Consider the following 20,721-nt stretch of genomic DNA (forward strand, 5'->3'; position numbering starts at 1 on the left):
AGTGTTTAACAATATTAAGTTTGATCTCAAGTAGAAGTGGGAATTGTCCTAGTTCACCCCTCACAGCGTCATTACAAGCTTGTCTATTACACTGTAAAATGTTCTTACAGAATTTGAGGTGTTTTTTCAATTGCTGATTTATCCCACTTCTTGTAATCCATGAAATCTTGTCCCCAGGTTTTATGAAACATTGAAAAGATGTTGGGAAAATTTTATCTTTCTGTTGTGCAATAAAACCCTTTTTAAACTATACAAAGAATTTGCTGCTTTATCAGCCAAATTTGTAATTGTGTCACTAAAACTACAATTTGATTTAATTATTTAATTGTCAGTCCTAAGTATGTATAGCTGTTAACAGATTTGATACATGTACTACCATATTTAAATAAGCGTTTATCTATCAAAGGAGATTTCCTAAATTTAATTGCTTGGGTTTTCTGTAAATTAACATCAAGTTTCCAATTGGAGCAAAATGTGTGTAGTGTATTTAACTCCATCTGCAAACCTTGTTTTGAAGTAGAGATTAAGACTAGGTTATCAGCATAAAATAATGAGTTAATTGGAGTATTATTCAACACTGGTGGTTCAGTATTTACTTTGTCTAGATTTGTTTTCAAGTCATTGACATATAAATTGAACAGACTAGGACTTAGAACACAGCCCTGTTTTACTCCTTTTCAACTTTCAGGCTGGGCGAGATAAAATTATTTGTTTTGATGTGTATTTTTGTGTTGGTGTACATGTGTTTTATAAGTCTGTATAATTTGCCATTAATGTTATTTTTGAGAAGTTTATGGAAAAGACCAACTCTCCATACCGAGTCGAAAGCCTTAGCAAAGTCAACAAAACAAACATATATATTCTACTTATTGTTAGTATATTTGTGTATTATTGTCTTCGGGGTAAATATGTGGTCTATTGTGCGATGGTTTTTGCGAAATCCAGTTTGATTATTATGTTATGTATAATATGATTGTCATCTAAAAAACTATTTAGCCTTTTATTTTGAAGGTAAGAGAGAACTTTTCCTACACAGCTTCTGACAGAAATGCCCCTATAATTTTTAGGGTCATATTTATCCCCCTTTTTAAATAAGTGAGTCATAATGCTTGTATTCCAGATGTCTAGAAAGTTGGATGTATCTAGAACTGCATTAAATAATTAAGGGTTTACAGAGAAAGGAGGAACCATGTTTTAACAACTCTATACAAAACCCATCAATCCCAAACTACTCAGCCACAGGTACACTGAATCTGGCATAGAAAGACTTTAGATTTGCCTTAAGGTGGCTGCTTGGATCAGTAAATTGTTTGATGTACTCTAAAACTTGCACCCAAAGGGCAAGCCAAAAATGGAAGTGTCAGGAAATGAAACTGCCAGGTATGTGAAAAGGAATTTGATATTCAATAAATTTTCAAGTCCCCCTTTGCAATGTCAATTTTTTTCAGATCCCCTCTGGCATGTTGTAAATATCATTTTTCAAGTCTCCTCTCCAGAGGTGTTTGTGAATGCTAAGTTGACGTATGGTCCACCGGAGTTTATTTATCATGACCTTGGACAACACTGAAACGATAAATGATACCGAAAAAGAGTGTTCTTGTGAAGATACGAATGTCAACATACAAATTAAACAACTGTGGAAAGCTGACTTTAAATTGTCCTTATACCGCTGAAGAGTTCACTGATCACCAGTCTTCTTTTATCTGTAGTGTCAGCTGGTCTCAGCTGAATGCAGCATTACGATGGTCTACACAAGCTGTAGTCCATCGCGATGGTGTTGGGTTAACATCATGTCCGTTGGGATGTTAGATATAATAAGTTATGTCGACATAATTTTGGTTCATTGATGGAAAAACTTGAAACCATACATAACAGAGATAACAAAGGATTAACATTATTAAAACATTATTTTGCACACACAACTGTTGATTCACAAGTCTCTATGAGTTGAGATGTGATGGAATCAGTTCTGTAATTAGTAAGCTTGCATTGCAGAACACCTGCAGTTGACAAAATGACTCAAATATTTCCCTACAAATTCTCCAAAATAGCTTACTTTTGGTATATTTGTATCGAAGACATGAAGTGAAAGCTATGTTAAATATATCAGTTCAAAATTCTGTTTGGAAATGTAGAAAATAACCCCAATATTGATTTGTTGACATGACTCATGTATTGTGATGTTGACAAATCACCGTCGATTGTCATACACTTCTTGTCAAGTGAAAATGTGTCTGAAATTATTTAATTTCATCATGTTCAAACTCTAGATAGGTAGCGAAAATGAGTTTGAGTATTTTATGTCCAGAATATCGGTTCTAAATGTGAGAAATAACCAATTATTAGGTTGGAGGGTATGTGATATGAACTGCAGTTACATTGTTTCATCACACTTGAATGGCAATTAAAATTAGCGTAAAATTAGTGAGAGTTTAGAACAAATTTCAATATTTTGTTGAAATTTAGACATTACACATCATCTTGGTGCTGTCTCCTTAGAATATACTACAATTTCATATCTGTACCGTTCTCTAACAGCAATTCTGTCACCGTCAGCTGTCACTGCCATGTATGCAGGTTTGATCACTTCATGTTGGAATAGATTACGTCTCCACTTTCCAGCTCCACTCCACACCGAAATCCTAGCATTGTTCCGATCACAAACATAAACATGGTCAGCGCCGTCAATGGCAATGCTGTGTGGGAAGTACAGCTGACTATCTCCAGTACCCCGGTGACCGTATTTGTACAGAAAATTTAACTGAGCATCGAAACACTTGATGCAGGAATTGTTACAGTCAGACACCATGATGACATCCCTACTGTTGACAGCGACAAAGCGGGGGTAGTCGAATCGTGTCTGGCCGCTACCAAGACACTCTGCAATGTACTGTCCAGCCTGGCTGTACTTCAGGGCGCGGTCACCTTTGACATCTGTGACAATAACAAATCCCTTCACAAAAGCTATGCACCAGGGATCTGAGTCTGTAGGTAGGGTAACTATTCTGATAACTTTATTATTGTGATCACAAACAACTATTTGCACATTACCATTATCAAGAATGAAGTAGAGGTTGTCCTGAGAGACAGCTATGCACACTGGCTGGAATGGCTTAGCAAACTGACCACTGAAGCTGCCCAACTCCTTTTCACAAGTGTAATTGTGGTTCAGTATGTGCACAATATTGTCTTCTTGGTCACATACCAAAAGTTTATCATTGTGAAATGTCAGACCTTTCACATCTTTGAACATACCGGTATGTTCTTGATGACCCTTCAGGGTTCTTCTTGACCAACGTTCTGAAAGGTCAAAGGTCAAACAGGATAAGTAGAACTGAAATAGCAAACCAGTAACAATATCCTGCACTAGAATTGATAGATATATCCTGAAGCTGAGAGCAGATATGGATTCACATTTAACTAAATTACAAAGTCAATCATTCACCCAAACATTTTTGGATTATTATCATCATCTCGTAAATTTTTACATCATTTCACCATGGCAACATGATAATTGTATGCTTTGTGAAAGATGGTCATTTCCAAATTTCGTCGAAAACCATGGTTACTCTACAACAACACAGCTTTTAAATGTAGTTTATTGACAATATTTGATTATTAACATACATTATTCTAATGAAGGGAACTTTGACAACCATGCTGCCATAACAACACTCTTTTAGCTCATATTTTGAATGTGTAAAGAGCTTACATGGTGAGTCAGTGGCGTCTGTATGTCTGTATGTATAGCATGTATGTGCGAATGTATGTCTGTCAAACGCAAAAGCTCCTAAACCGCCACACCTACCATCTCAGTACTGGTATTTGGTGTACAGGTAGACCCAGGGGTTGAGAGGGGTTTACCATTGCATGGACATCACTTTACTTACCATCAGGTTTGTCCTTACGACCAACAAGACGTTTGAAGAACTTGCCAAACCTGCCACTGGAATCTTTCTTCTCTGTGAATGAAAAACAAAACTATCAATGGTGAGTACATTTTTTTGTTTAATTTCAACACGTACAGAACTCATTCTGTATTGGTTTTGTGACTGCTAGAATCTTACACTGATTGGGTTGAGATAAGTGTTTCACACAAGTTTGAAAATATCTGTCCAGCTGATATGAGACAGAAATTCGCAAAAGAGTCCAAAACATCTCAGCTGATTTTTGTGTAGAAATAATAAGTTTCCTCCAATACTTGTAAAATTCTTGTTTTTATCATTTCCTGTAGAAAAACATACGTTTGAATTCATCCACATCCAAAGCTATGAAGAAAATGTCTCGGTAAGTATTATTCTCACGGCCCTACAATTAATAATATTATGTAATAATTATTTTTTGACAAACTATAAGTCAAATTAAGAACATTAACATTAGTCTATTAGTCTACCTCAAAACATTTTTCACTTGCAAAGAAATTAACAAAATCAGCTCACTTTGAAGTGAGTCATCCCTTTCTGATATGGTATCAGTTATACATTTTGTGACAATCCTACTTATCACTTGATGTGCATTCCAAGGCATTAGGACATCTACTGACCAATGCGCTGTCATTGCATGAATGTATACCCATTATAGTACCGGTATTCATCCCTTTGATAGAAGAGAGTGTGAGAATGATAGAATCTCACACAAAAGTTGGGGATATTTGAGCGAAAGGCCGTTTGTTATCCAATCAGAGCTTGTGTAATGTATACCGCTTTTGTGTATGCACATTTACACAAGGTATACCGTTAGGACAATTTTTTAGAGTGTGGCATCAATATTTCCGACACCATCGATTCTGCACTCCCAGTGGTCAGGAATATGTGAGGAGAAAGTGATCTCACTGTACTAGTAATGCTTTCTCAATGTGCCATGAAAAACCTTGTCCCTATGATATGATTAAATGACCACTTTATCTACTTTTATCCAACAATGACATACAATTAAAATCAATTCTTCTGAAATACAAATCTTGTTTCTTCCCATCTCCAGGACTACCGGTATATCAGTCTAGAAATACAAGTGTTGGCCACGTGTTTTGCACTAAATCATGGTCAAACTGAACTTGCAGGTTGTAACATTATTTATTATCATGGGAAATACGGACTACTGATACATTGTTTTCTCTATCAGTCAGTATTGCTAACATGTGTAGACTAATGGTAAACTTCAGTTACCTGTCAGATACTTCGTCTCTGTGGTGATCATTTCTGTCTTAATTCCATGTCCCTCCACACCAGTCATCTCAGGTTGTATTGGTGTGGCTGTCGCCATCTCACTTCCCTCCCTGACAATCATCTCAGGTTGTGTTGGTGTGGCTGTCTCCATCTCACTTCCCTCCCTGACTGTCATCTCAGGTTGTGTTGGTGTGGCTGTCCCCATCTCACTTGCATCCCTGACTCTCATCTCAGGTTTTGGTCTTTCTTCTTCTTCCACCTCAGCAATTTTAGTTCTGGAGTACACATCATCCACTGAAGTCTCAGTCACTTCTACATATGAATGACAGCATTTACCAACATAAAAGGATTAAGTTTTTAAATAAAACAATGCTCATGGCACAGCAGTTTAAATACCAGGGTACATGGTTCAAAATTTACTCCGGGTAGAGTTTATGAGTCTAAAAACCAACAGCTTTTAAATTTATTTTTGGACTATGTGATGAAAATGCAGTGGCCCTTATGGACCATCATTGTTTAACCTGTGCAATTGGAAACCATCACAAAAATAATACACTGTTTCAATTAATTTGAAGCAAAGTCTCTCCATCACACTGTTATTGCACTTGGGAGATTTTAATTGTGAAATCTCACACAGCGGATTTTTGCAGTTGATGATCTGTTCAAGCCGTTTTGGTTTAAAATAATCTCATAGTGAAAGCTTTAATGCCCAGTGCAACAATATCCTCAAATGTATAATAGTTCAATAACAAAATACCGTCAATGAGGCTGTAGTTTCTCAAATGTGTGGCCAGGTCAGGTAATTGGTTGTTGGCATGGAATTGTTTGCAACTAGTTGATGATGTGTAGCGGCATAAGGTGGGATATGGACCCAAAGAACCAAAAGGATGATTAACTATATGAATGATCAATCAGAAAAATTATAAGCTATACAGTATAACCTACCTAAATATGGAAAGAAGTTAAATAATACAGAAATAAAAAATAGCGTCAATGACACTGTAGCTCCCATCCTGGACTATCTAGTGTTTGTTCTCTGGTCAGATATTTGAACATTGTGAAAGGGATAAAGTGCATGAAGTGAAAATACTTAAATGTAATGTACTGGAGACAGTGAAATATGTTTAATGTATTAATTCAGAATATAAAATGGAAAAAATACAGAATTAGAAATATCTAATACTGTGATACAACCATTAACTCAACAAGTCATTGACAATGATATAGTCCCCACTTGTAATAGGAGTATTAGTCTTGATGGGGCAGGGAAATGTGGTCATTAAGAAGTATCACTGGAGTGTATATGTTGAGATCTATGGGCACATAGGTCTATGTCGTTGTTCCCAATTTGAAACACATGAGGCATGTCTAAGTTATGGTTCTAAATCGGGAAAAAAGATCAGACCTCTAGCAGTATTGGCCAGCCAAGAAGTACATATGCGCATAATAAATGAGGTACAAGATGTGACATCTTAAGGTCTAATATCCTATCAAAATTGGAGGGTATAGAACTTGTGGTTATGCAGAGATATGCATATATATGTATAATCAAGGTCAAAGGTCATCGAGGTCACATGACATTTTGAAAAAAAAAATTGTATTGCTAATTAATCCCTATATGCCAAAAAGCAGAAATCTACCTCTATTTACTTGCCCAGAATTAGATGTGTGCATAATTAATGAGGTAAAGCGTGTTGTCATAAGGTCTCCCATCCTACTAAATACAAAGGACATACCACTTGTGGTTACTTATTTATTGACATAAACATATATTTTAGGTAAAAGGTCATCGAGGTCATATGACATTTGGTCACAAAATTTCTCTGCTATAGCTATCCCTATATACCAAAAATCAGACATCCAGCTCTATTGGCTTGCTTAGAATTAGATATGTGCATTTTTAATGAGGTACAGTATGTGGTGTCATAAGGTGTCCAATCGTACCAAATATGAAGGGTGTAGCACTTGTGGTTACTGAGTTATGGACAAATATGTATATTTGAGGTCAAAGGTCACCGAGGTCATGTGACATTTTGTCAAAAAAATTGTATTGCTAAGTTATCCCTATATACCAAAAATCAGACCTCTAGCTCTATTGGCTCGCTCAAAATTAGATATGTGCATAATTAATGAGGTACAATATGTGGCGTCATAAGGTGTCCCATCATACCATATATTAAGGGTGGTAGCACTTGTGGTTACTGATTTATGGACAAATATGTATATTTGAGGTCAAAGGTCATCGAAGTCACATGACATTATGTTAAAATATCTGTGATACCTGCGTGAACGGATGGACTCACGGATGGACGAACAGACGGACATGACCCAATCTATAAGCCCACTGGACTTCATCCGTGGGGACTAAAAATTGTGTCACTGCATCCTTTTTGCAATATGAATACGATGAGAAACTAAATTTTTATTTTTCTTGGCCTTATACATGGGAGTCTATGGAGATCTGCCTTATACATGGGAGTCTATGGACGTGTAAACTAAAAATATGCAAATTTCACCACGATTTGCCCAAATTTGGGAAAGGTTACTCCTATGCACTTCCATACCAAGTTTCAAATCAATCAGACTTGTGGTTTCAGAGAAGAAGATTTTTTGACCAAAAATGGGAGAAAATTACAAAAAAATTCATGAAAAAAAGCAAATCCAGGATACTGACCCAAGATGTGCACAATCACTTCAGGTCAGCCCAAAGTACTTACATGCTAATTTTTCATGTAATGTGCTCAGTGGTTATTGAGTTTTTCAATTTTGACTGTTTTTACATTTTTTCACTTAATTTGCATATTTTTGGCAATGACAACTTCATTTGAATAAAATCTCATCTACAGCCCATCATCCATGTACACACCAAATATCAAGATGAAATGTGCAGCGGTTTTGGAGTTTTTGATGTTGACGGACAGACATACAGACATACAGACATACAGACACACAGACATACATACATACAGACAGTTCCCTTGCCTATAAGAATAGCTTCCATTGCCATATATACATATGGCAATGGGAGCTAAAAATAACAATCAGGATATAGTAATGACGCACTTCCCTGCTAACCTGGTGTCTGTAAATTAAATGTATACCAAGCGAACATTTTAAGTCACTATTAAACGTTTTTAACCCAATTTCGAAAGAGTCCTTTAATGATGAAAAAATGCTTATCTGGTCTTTGTGTTTGTAAAACCTTATGGCCGATAATTGTCATAGTACTGACAAATATCAAAAGTGCTGAAATTACTGTTTTTAATAGGCACATTTTCCTTGAAAAACATGACCGTGTAAAGAATATATGCTATATATTGCTTTGCTCAAGAGAATAAGACAGTTTTTACCTATGAATATAAGAAAACTTTTTTATAATAGCTATATTTTACCACACTTGGATTACTGTTGTCATTTATGGGGCGCATCACCATTTATGAAAGGGTTGCATAAGATTCAGAAATGTGCTATCAGAGTGATGTGTGATGCAAGGTATAATGCTTCGACCGAGCATTTATTTAAAACAATGCATATAATGCCATTACCAGATAGAATAGTTTATACAAATGTTTATATGGTTTTTAAATGTTTAAATAATCTTGCACCGGAATATATGACAAGTCTTTTTACCGAAATTGATCATAAAAGAGTTACAAGATCTAAGATGCAAAAATTGTTAGTGGTTCCTGCAACAAATAAGGATTTTTATCAAAAAGGGTTTAATGTAAATAGTGCCAATCAGTGGAATAATGTCGATTTAAATATAAGATCTAGTAACTCATTGAGCAGTTTTAAAACTGCTTAAAGCTTATTAGGAATAATTTTTGTGTTTGTGAATTTATTTTTCTTGTCAAATTGTTTTTGTTGTCTAGTGTGATTGTGCATTTTTTTTCTCTTGTTGCAGGTTCAATCCTGGCCACTTTTATCTGTGCATTGTATTGTGCTAGCTATGTTTGTCATGTTTCACGTTGGTCTGCTTTGTATCAGTTTATATGTTCATCCGAGGGCCCTGGGGAAGATAAGTATCTTTACTGAAGCTTACCAGGCTAACCTGTTAAACAAGGTTTAATAAAATAAACAACTCATCGTTGATGACACAGTCCCCACTTGTTAATGGGTACTTTGATTACAGATCCTCAGAGAGGATAGTGTCCCCTTCATTATGTTTGTGATAAAAATACTTTTGAATAAATTCGCTTGATACATGTCTGAGTTATGGCTCTGTACATGAAAAAATTGTAACAAAATGGCCGCCTTGCGGCCACATTGGATCGTATCACAAAACAAATTGATGTGCATATGTATGACATAGGTCACTGTCCTTGTACCAAGTTTGAATAAAATCGTTTGAAACATGCCTGAGTTGTGGCTTTGTACATGAAAATATTGTAATACAATGGCCACCTGGCGGCAATATTGGATTGTATCACAAAATAAATCGACGTGCAATGTATGACATAGGTCAATGTCCTTGTACAAAGTTTGAATAGAATTGGTTGAGATATGCCTGAGTTATGGCTTTGTGCCTGAAAAAATCATAACAAAATGGCTGCACAGCAGCCATATTGGATTGTATCACAAAGCAAATTCACATACATATCTATGACATTGGTCAATGTCTTTGTACCGATTTTGAATAAGATTGGTTGAAACATGCCTGAGTTATGGCTCTGTACATGAAAAAAATGTAATAAGATGGCCACACGGTGGCCATATTAGATTGTATCACAAAACAAATTCAAATGCATATCTATACATAGGTCAATGTCCTTGTACCAAGTTTGAATAAAATTGGTTGAAACATGCCTGAGTTATGGCTCTGTACATGAAAAAATCGTAATAAAATGGCCGCCTGGCAGCCATATTGGATTGTATCACAAAACAAATCGGTGTTCATCTGTATGACATATGAAGTAATCCTTGTACCAAGTTTGAATGAAATCGCTCCAGGCATCTCTGAGATATATGTGTGAACGAACTGACGCACGCACGCACGCACGCACGCACGCACCCACATGATCAAACCTATAAGTCGTCTCCGGAATGTGTCCGTAGGGACTAATAAAACATCGCAGTTTGTTCACTGAAGTGCAGTGCAAAATTTATTAAATGACTGAAAAATACAAAGTTTGACAGAACTAGAATGTAAAATTATGGGTTAATAAATTATTGTTAATTTGTTTGAAGTACTGCCATACTACCAGTACATGTTAAAAAAGAAAAGTTCATGCAGAAAAGGTAACATATATTGTCAGCAATATAGTGTTAAAATCATCGCTTTCGACAATGCGTATAGGTTTCAGTCCTAGCAATATTTCGCGACTCGAATGTAATGTTGTAAGATACTACTGTTTGAGACTGTTGCCTTATTTTTGGAGAGCCTGTGGATCACAGTCACGACTGGATAAGATGAACAGTGTGGTCAGTTTCGTTCCGTCGATCATGATCATGCCGTAGTTCGTGTATATTATTTTATGGCGATCACAGGCGGGAATTGTTTGGCTGGCCTAGGATGAGTCATCATAACATTAACCCTAAAAAGTGACATTTTATGGGTCGTAAAGAATTAGTAGGTCCGACGAAGTTAGGGTTGTGCTTCTTTCGGACCGCGACATTTCACTGAATGGGGATGTTGTAGAGTTCCAGTGATCGGACACTACCGGGTTGAAGCGAGCTTACATGTATGACATAGTGTAGGCATGGAGGTGAGTACACAGACACACCTACCTTCTACCTCATGCGAATTGTCAAGAGCATACCAGTAGTCTCATAAAAATGTGAAAAAACTTTCGTAACTAAATCGCGGCAGTGCAGTATGCATTCGCGCGTTTTTAGGTTTGTATCTATTGAATGTTGTTTATTTGAGGATTTGTTGCATAGTGTATATCTTAGTGATCCGATGTACACAGCAAATGTTTGATCATTAGCACCTTCTGCGTGTCACTTTGTGATTGACAGCAGTTTGAAATGGTCAACGGCTATGTTGTCGATGCCACTGACTGTGTACAGAAATGAACCTTTCATCAACAATTCACTTAAAAATGTAAAAAATACAGTATTTCGCTCACAATGCTATGTCCAAAGTATTCACGAAAGGTACTGTGATAACACAGAGCTATTAATTTATCTGCATGGAAAAGATTTATGCCAGTTTTCCCCTACCTGCCCTATTAGATAGTGACAATATCACTGTTCGGGCCCATATACTGGTAGTTAAGCCAACAATTATATGAAACAATACATACAGACAGTCTGACATACACAGACTGGCACAAAGTGATGACATTCGCCCCCTTGTGTGCCTTGGCCCATGGAGAGTGACAAAAGATACAACAAACAGCTGAATATAATGATAAAATAGTTAAGTATAGGCCTACAGGCACTGAGGGTGAATATGTACAGCAATTTGATTAGTTTCTTTTCCTTTTCTACCAGTACTTCTGTGAGAATTTTTAAGACAATCAATCTGCAAGGCAGTTTACAGTATGTATGGGTGATTATGACTTTGCTATAATCATATTGTTAACGTCTGGAGGGACACGGGGAAAAGGGTTTAGACCTTGACATGTATGGGTCACCATGCGTCACATAATTGCTCGATTCACTTGAGATGTAACCTTATCTACCAACTGCCCTCATTTACCGTAATCTAAACAGCTTGCGTCACCCTTTCCACGTCATTGTCTATGCGCATATCTTACAGGTACTTGCAGGTACTTACAGGTTCTCTTCTGACTACAGGCCTTCTTGGGCCTCTTATGTCAGCTCTGTTCGGTTTTGTTGAGTAGGTAACTCCTTATTTATATTAAATATATAGCGTTGAAGTTTCCACAATTTATCCTGTCTATTTTCAAATACTTGTACTAATTTTGCTGTTACTACTGCTTCTGGTAAACTATTCCATAAGTCCACACTTCTATGAATAAAGGAATATTTCCTGATGTTGAGCCTGGTATTGTTTGTTGATTTTGTACCGGTGCCCTCTGGTGCCACGTGCTGATCTATGTAGTTGGATGAAGTTGGATACTTCACTGTCATACTTCCCAGTTAAGATTTTATATAACTCTGTCATGTCACCTCTGACACGTCTGTATTTCGGCGTGGGTAGGTTTAGTTTCCGTAATCTGTCCTCGTAAGACAGATCTTTGAGGCCTGGTATTAATTTTGTCGCTCCGCATTGAACATTTTCTATTTCTATTTCTTGTTTCCTGAGAATAGGTGCCCATACTTGGTTTGCATTCAACATGGGCTTTTACAAGAGCTTTATAGAGTAAAAGAAAAGACTTTTCATCCAAATATCCATATGTCGTCCTTATAAGTCCCATGATCGAGTTAGCCTTATTAACCTTGTTACTGAGATGCATCAAAAAGGAGAGATTTTCATCTATGTATACACCTATGTCTTTTTCAACTGATATGTACGCCGAAGTACCGGTATATGCCTATCTTGGCCCATAGTATAGTCTTTCCTGAGTAAGTGTGATTTCCGACTCTCATGGAGACACATTTGTCTGGGTGAAACTTCAGTAGTGAATGATGAGTCCAATTGCACATTGCATCCCAGTCTTCTTGTAGTTTACGGTACAACAGTCATCTTCTTTAAAGATACCTTTAAAAATTTTAGTGTCATCTGCAAATAGGAATATCTCAGAATTTGTTATCACTTCTGGCAGTGAGTTGATATACATCACAAAAAGAACTGGTCCAAGAACTGTTCCCTGTGGTATACCATTAAGTACTTAATGCCAAGGTGAATGCTTCCCATTGACTACTCTTTGTTTTCTGTTCAGAAGAAACTTTTTTATCCAAGCCAGCACTGGTTTACACACACCATATTGTTGTAAAACTCGTATATTTAGTCTTCCATGTGGTACCTTATCAATAGCCTTCATGAAGTCACAATAAATGACATCAATACAGCCACCCACGTCAAGGATTTCTGTCCATTTATCAAATACTTGAATAAGTTGCAGAACAGTAGAGCGACCTTTTACAAAGCCGAACTGTCTGTCCCTTAGTATCTTATTTTCTTTCAGGTAGTCCATTAGGCAATAACGGATCAAAGATTCCATGAGCTTGCACACTACGCTTGTAAGACTGACTGGTCTGTAGTTGCCCGCTATTACTTTACTCCCTTTTTTATGAAGTGCAGTGATATTGACCTTTTTCCAATCGTCTGGTACACCTTGGAGTCTAAGTGTGTCAATGGTTTGCATAATACTTCCCTTGCCTCTGCTAAAATTCTTGGGTGTATTTCGTCAGGTCCTGGTGATTTAGAAATATTAATCAAGTAGGTCAAGTACATCTGTTTCTGTAAAGTTAATGCCATTGGAAAAGTTTGTTCTGTTGGTTTTGGTAATTTCCAAATACCTGCTGGTTCTCTGGTAAACAGTCGAGAAAAAGTCTGCGAGTACCTCAGCTTTTTCAACTTCATTAATACCAACAGGATCTCGCTAATCACGTTAATTGATATCAACCTGCCATTACAGCTGCTCCACCTGACTTGACCACCAGTGGTGGTGCTGCACACATCCAGAACCAGCCTACCGATGGCGGCGCACGTCATAACAACAACCCGGGTTCAACCCACCCAGCCAGCTGGTCACAATGCACTGCCATGGCGCCCACCACCTAGAGCCGGGCCAACGGGCAAATCTTCTGCAGCAATACCCCCAGTCGACTAGTCTCGCATGCCAGACCTGGAACCTGCATGCAGCGCGAGCGGCGAAGCCGCGAGTTGCAAGTAACCGCAGGTTACGAGGTCTGGCAAGAACCAACTGCTCAGGAATGTGATGACGTCAAAAGTGGGCTGTCTTTCCTATGCTAATAAGTATAACTTTGGATTACGCGTACAGACGGCCATTTGCACTGTAACGCATTTGCACTGTATTTGTCCACCATGTTTCACATATCTGCGCCGAAAAAACACTCCAGCACAGTCCTCGGTGGATAGAGGGACTGTGACTCCAGCAAAACTCTACGGCGAGAATTTATTTGTGAGGCCATTTACCACCAGCTCATCGGCAGTTGAATGGGGCCCAAAGTCTGAGCTTCATTTGAACGGAGCAAAATGAAAAAGCAAACTCCATAGAGGATGTCGACGATCAACAATCGTAAGCATTGAAGCAACGCCCGGAGCAATCTTAAAATTAGAGATTGATATCCTGTCGGTAAATTCACGGAAACGTCGTCTCCTTCCAGATAACCTGTCATGGCTACCTCCTGCTTCGGTTTCAGGCTGTCCATCACCACTTTCTTCAATGGCATAGATCATTTTTGCAGATTTTTTTCATCATGGTTACTGGGAATAGCGTACCCGTGATTTCATGAAGCCGTACTACTGCCTGAGGTCAACGTAAGGCAGTTTACTTCAAATGAAACATTACTATTCTGGATGAATGACACAATCATTCAGTCGATTTCAAAAGGCTATTTTTAGACGCTCCACCTACATTCATGAATAAACAATAGATGTTCTCTTTCATCCAGCTGATTTTCGAAGCATTCTATTGGACAGTATATATAGCACGTCGGTTCTAGTCAGACCTCGTAACCTGCGGTTACTTGCAGCTCGCGGCTTTGCCGCTCACGCATGCAGGTTTCGAGGTCTGACATGCGAGACTACCAGTCGACCTGCTACTGCCATATGTCAACCAATCAACACTCAACGCCATGGCTAACCTCGGTAAGTTCATTGAACTTGGTGACTTGGACCCTGATGCCCTGGCTCTCAACTCAACCCAGGCTACCAAGACACAAGTAGCTTTTGATCCAGACAACCTTGGCGTAGCCACATTCACAACCAAGGTGAAGTGGAAAACCATCGCCGACTTTGACACCTGGTTACAGTGCTTCCTCGTCTTTTTCTCAGATCGAACACATTTGGCGATCCCCATGGCCACCATTTCCTTGCCTCCAAAGCTGCTGCCTACAAGCCGGAGGCCTGGCTCGCGTAAGACAAATTATTTCCCCTGTACACTGCCTGCTTCCCAGACAGGGCCAACTGGAGCAAGCCAAACCCAGACCTTAATTTCCAGTACTTCCTAAACCAGCCACACCTCCTGCGTCCTTCCTGCTTCGCCTGTGGCCAACATGGTCATGTGAAGACCGACTGCCCAAACTCATGCAGCAGCGACACAAACCCATTCTACTGGGAGAGCCAAGCAAACAAGAAACAGTATGACCATCCTCAGGTATGTGATCTTTCAACCAAGGCTACACAAGTGCTCCGTGTGTAACGGGACCGACCATAATGCTCTGCACAACCACCAAAACACCAAACAAGAGACCCCCCAGCCCTTTCGAGGGAGCGACCATCCACACAGCAACAATCGCAATGCTACAACCTCATTAAGCTCTCAGCTGCCCTGTACAACCACCCGCACAAACAATTCACAGCCAGCCTCATCCACGACCTCACCCATGGTGCTAACATTGGCTTCAGTGGGAACCGTGTACTGCGCTACACTCACAACGCCAGTCAGCAACGATGGACCCAGATGCCGTCCCCATCACTGCCATAACAAAAGAACTGCACCTCGGCCACACAATTTACAAGGTACTCGCGACTTGCCAACATTTGATGTAGGACTCCGTTCTCGGTGGACAATGCCAATGATGTAATGGCGCTACATAAACTATAGACTGAGACAAAACGTCAGGAACAATGAACATACCGGTATACTATTGGCGCATGGTCACCAAGGGGGGAGGAGGGCTGTGTTTCTGCCGCACCGCAGTCATGCATGCCCGCTGTTTGGCCATAATTTTGGAGTACTGTCATGGGGTCTGCCGCAGGCGACCGGTAGCACGTTGCCCGATGCACGGTACCCAGAGCCCGGTACCGCCATCCAGGCTGCCATGAAGCCTCGTCGCCCCCGCCATGGGAGTACACGCATAACCCCGGATTTTGGCCAAACACCTGCCTCCGTGTCGTTCCTTTGTATTAATGGGTGATTACGGCTTTGCTATAATCATTGTTAACATCTGGAGGGACACAGGGAAAAGGGTTTAACCTTGACATGTATGGGTCACCATGCGTCACCTACTCCTACCATTTGCTGGATGCACTTGAGACGTAACCTTATCTACAAACTGCCCTCATTTACCGTTATCTAAACAACTTGCGTCACCCTTTCCACGTCATTATCCATGCGCATATCAGTGTGATCAAAGCTATAGGTCATCCATTTCAACTTCCCGCCCACCCTCAAAAAAAAAAAAAACTCGCTGCAGGGTAGCAGCTCACAATAAAAGATACTGTATGTCTTTATCGCTAGCTTTACACAATTAAGTTCCAGGGGGTACTGTCATGGGTCTGCCGCAGGCGACCGGTAGCACGTTGTCCGATGCACGGTACCCAGAGCCCGGTACCGCCGTCCCAGCCATGACGTCTCGTCGCCCCTGCCATGGCAGTACACGCATAACCCCAGATTTCGGCCAAACACTTGTCTCCGTGTTGTTCCTTTGCATTAATTGATAAATATGTTATCTTTTACAAGCACACAACAATCTGTTCTTGATTTTTCATTTACAATATTTGACATAGACTGAAATACATAAAATGCAACCTATGATTACAATCATTAACTCAGAAACCCTACACGGCACAGTTTACATTGTTTTCTTCCAGAACAGCTGGTGCATCCACATCTTGAACAACTTACTAACTTTTAAACCAATTACAGAAGCAGTGTTGAATCTAGGATTTTACTTTCAGGGGCCATTTCGGCCCCTTTCAAACAAAATGAGGGGCCATCACAGATTTTAAGGGGCCATTATAGAAAATGTATACCAATAAAATATTATTACAATCCACTCAGTCTACACGTTTATTCTGTTCATTTTTCATGTTTGTTCTTTATTGTGACCGGTCAAGGAAGGGTATAGCATCCCACAGAGCCACAAGCACGTGACACTTGTAATGACTGACTACAAACACTGAATTCTGAACAGTGAACACTTGTATGAACGTTAAACAGACGAAAAGAAATACTAAGAACATTTTGCTTGTTAGTCCTTTCATATAGTACATAACTGCATTGGTCGAGTTTTACTCATATTGTTCACTTTTTGTGAAAGATTCTACGGTCTTTTTTGGCAGACCAAACATGCAATGCTCTGTCAAAGTCAAATGACTCGATAGAAGGTCCTTCAATGTTTATAAACATGAGTTTATTTAGAGTGTCTGGTCCAAGTCTATTTCTCAGTGAAACTTTGATATTGTTTTGGACACTAAAGCCACGTTCACAATCTGCTGTTTGAACTGGGAGTATCAGAGCAATTTCACACAACTTCAATAAGTTTGGAAATAGATCATGATGAAACTTGAAAATCAACCCCCATAAAGTAGACAATTTATCCCTTGGATATTGCTGCTGTAAGACCAATTCTTTGACTAAAGCCCACTCTTGTCTGGTGGCATCTCTGTCAACAATACCATCATATTGATCAAGAAGTTGCTCTAACTTTTCACAACCAAACATTGGCAGCTCATCTTTTGGTACAAATGACAGAGTGCGAAGAGACAATACTGCAAATGAATCAATAATATTGGTAGAGTGTGTTGGAAATCTTTTATCCAGTTGCAGAATTAAATTGGTGATGAAATCTGCCCTGACTTTTCTAAATTTAGTTTCCTGTGCATTAGAGTAACTGATTACATGGCCATTCAATTCATACGAGTCTGAAGAGTTCTTCTTTAATGAGGACAAGAAGAGCTTCAAATAGTGACCGTCTTCAGTTTAAAAAATTCTAACTGACGTTTAACTGCATCTACTGCTGGTCGAATGGTACTGATATCAATATCTTGCTTTTGGAAAACAAGACTGAGCTCTGTTAATGGGGGCATTACATCCATTAAAAAATGCATTGTTGCAATAAATTCATAGTTAGTCAGTTTTTTCCCAAACCCTTTCGCTGTCGGATCGCGATCACCGGTTTCAGAGGCGTAGGTTACCAATGCATCCCAGCTACGGTAAACGGCATCTAATGCACCATAAAAAGAAAACCAGCGAACAGCGTGAACTTCCTTTATTTTGAGTGTCGGGTCATCAAGGACATCTTGTATACGTTTTAATGCGGACGTACGAACTGCGGAACGGCTGAAATAGTAGTACAAATCCGTCAGAGTTTTCTGATAAACATCGTTGAGATACGCGACGGCAGCAGCCGCCTGACTTGTAACGAGGGCTAGCCGATGCGCCACACAGTGTATGTTGACGAGGTACGGATTGGCTGCCTTCAGTCTCGCGCTCACGCCAGTTTTGGATCCCGTCATTACAGACGCTCCGTCGGAGCCCGACGCCATTACTTTGTCTAGTCCGATATTCTTTTCTTTTAGAGTTGCACACAGTTTGTCGTACACGTTTTCGGCAGTACCGCGTCCACTTTCTAGAAGCACGTTTCCAAAGAAATAAGTTCGCGGTCGAAAGTCAGTAGGCGATACAACACGGACGTACACATTCAATTTCTTGGACACAGAGATGTCTGTACTTTCGTCGATAAGAACTGCTACGTAGCGGCTGGCACGGACATTACTAACAACATTTTCCACGATCACATCGGAAATCGCGTCAATGAACTCATCTGCTGTTGCTTTTGACGAGTAGGTAGCATTTTTCCCAACATCAATGTATTTGATATATTCACAACCTTGCAGTTCGATCATTTTCATGAGCGAAGGATATTTATGCACAGCGACATTTTCTTTTGCCATCCAATAGACTGATCTCAGACCCGTTATAATTCCATCCTGAGATTTTGTTCGTGCCGTTTTAGCAGAGGTTTGAAAAGCTGACCTCATTGTCATTTCAGTCAGTGCATTTTGATGATCAGCATAGGAAACGTGGCGAGTTAGAGTCGAGGTACGGAAATTACGGCATCCTTTACCTTCCGTGAACGCGTTAGATTTCTTGCCATCGATACAGACTTGGCATTTCATGCCGCCGTCTTCCTCAGAGTAGCGTACCCAAGGAAAATCGTTCAACCATCGACGCATAAATTTCCTCGTTTCAGTTCTTGGCTGTTTTGAAGGTGGCGGTTCCGAGCCATTTCCATCTGCGTCATCAATATTTGAAGTGTCGTCTGCACTGCCGCGACAGTGCGTGTCTTGATCTGAACTTTCAGCATCACGGCGGGATTCACTATTGTCGCTCACCACCGATTTTTCGAACTCGGTCATTTCGATGTTCTCTGGCTCTGTGGAATTCTTGTTTCCCGAAAAGATCGGTTTGAAAAACGACGTTATGCGTGACATATTTGCTCACAATCGGACAGCTAGAACGAAGTAGAACTTTCCTGAACTTTCACTCGAACGCAAATTTCGGAGCACATGTTAATTTGATTGACAACTGAATTAACGGATAAGAGTCGTTTGACACGCGGTTTGAGGATGAAAATCATGACTGACAGACACTTTTATTGAAAACCAATCAGAATAATTATTTTTACATCGCGATATGCCAATCAGTGATGTAGGTGTTTTCTCAGGTTTGAAAAAAACTACGTATTTGTAACATTGTATGTCAAGCTGTCAATTATTTTACTTGTAGACAAAACATCGCGATATGCCGATTATCAACGCAAAGTCGTCAATCTGAACATCAGAGAGACGCGCCACATCAGGCGCCTCGGTAATTTTTTTTAGGGCCATTGAAGAAATTATAGCGTCAATGGCGCGAAAACGCGTTCTAGATTCAACACTGCAGAAGGATGATGACACAAGAGATAAAGTTAAGAAATTCACCTGTTTTGACCTTGACTATTCCTTTCAAATCCTTACCTAACTTGACATCTTAAACTAAAATACACTGCATGGTTAATTATGCGCAAAAATACATTGGGGCGGACCATTTGATAAAGGGGAGAGGTGTCTGGAAGATTGATGTGGTACATTATTTTTTTTATTTGATACATTGTACATTCTTTTTTTCCTCACTCTCCCACCTTTTCTTTTTGTCAAACCTTCTCTGGCTGATTTTTTGTTTTGACATTTGTTTGGAATTTTTTCGAAATCTGCCAGGAAACCCCCCCCCCCCCCCCCCCCACCCGCACTCACTCTTAAACATTGAAAAAGTTTTTGAATATATTTGTTGGAAACCAAACTTGCTAAAATCACCTCAGCTATGTTTTCTAGCGACTTTTTTTTACCACATTTTACCACCAAATACAGTTTATCATGCTTACTACGGTAAATCGCCACATTATATACTCCTAGTTCCAGTAGGTATAAAATTACCAAAACGAAGTTAAAAATACAAAAGTGAAGATATCCAAGTAAAATTGACAGTTTCGCAAAGTAGCCCTAAAAAATTCAAATTCCGGATTTCAACCGGATTTCAATATCTCAAAAACCCAAAGAACCTGTTTACTAAATATCAAAGCAATCGGACTCATGTACCGTAAATTTTGAGAAACAAATTTTTTGACCAAAAATGAGAAAAATTGTCCCGAAATACAAGATTGCAGATTTCATCCTAGTTTCAATATATCTTATTAACATAAACCCAAGAAACCTGTACACTAAATATCAAAGCTACCAGATCAGTAGTTTTAG

At 39.2% G+C, this 20,721-nt stretch overlaps 1 protein-coding gene across 3 annotated transcripts in view; it reads right to left on the minus strand.

The window, feature by feature from the left end:
• LOC139141248 (titin homolog) overlaps positions 1-20,721 on the minus strand; it is a 172,942-nt gene that overhangs the window by 106,138 nt on the left and 46,083 nt on the right. For all 3 annotated transcript variants that reach the window (XM_070710876.1, XM_070710883.1, XM_070710888.1), the window contains 3 exons: positions 5,166-5,477; positions 3,891-3,962; positions 2,526-3,300 (listed from right to left, as the gene is read on the minus strand). In XM_070710876.1, coding sequence (XP_070566977.1) covers positions 2,526-3,300; positions 3,891-3,962; positions 5,166-5,477 — 1,159 coding nt within the window. The remainder of the gene's footprint in view (positions 1-2,525; positions 3,301-3,890; positions 3,963-5,165; positions 5,478-20,721) is intronic.

The sequence above is a fragment of the Ptychodera flava genome, chromosome 1 (assembly GCF_041260155.1).
Source record: "Ptychodera flava strain L36383 chromosome 1, AS_Pfla_20210202, whole genome shotgun sequence".
NCBI lineage: Eukaryota > Metazoa > Hemichordata > Enteropneusta > Ptychoderidae > Ptychodera > Ptychodera flava.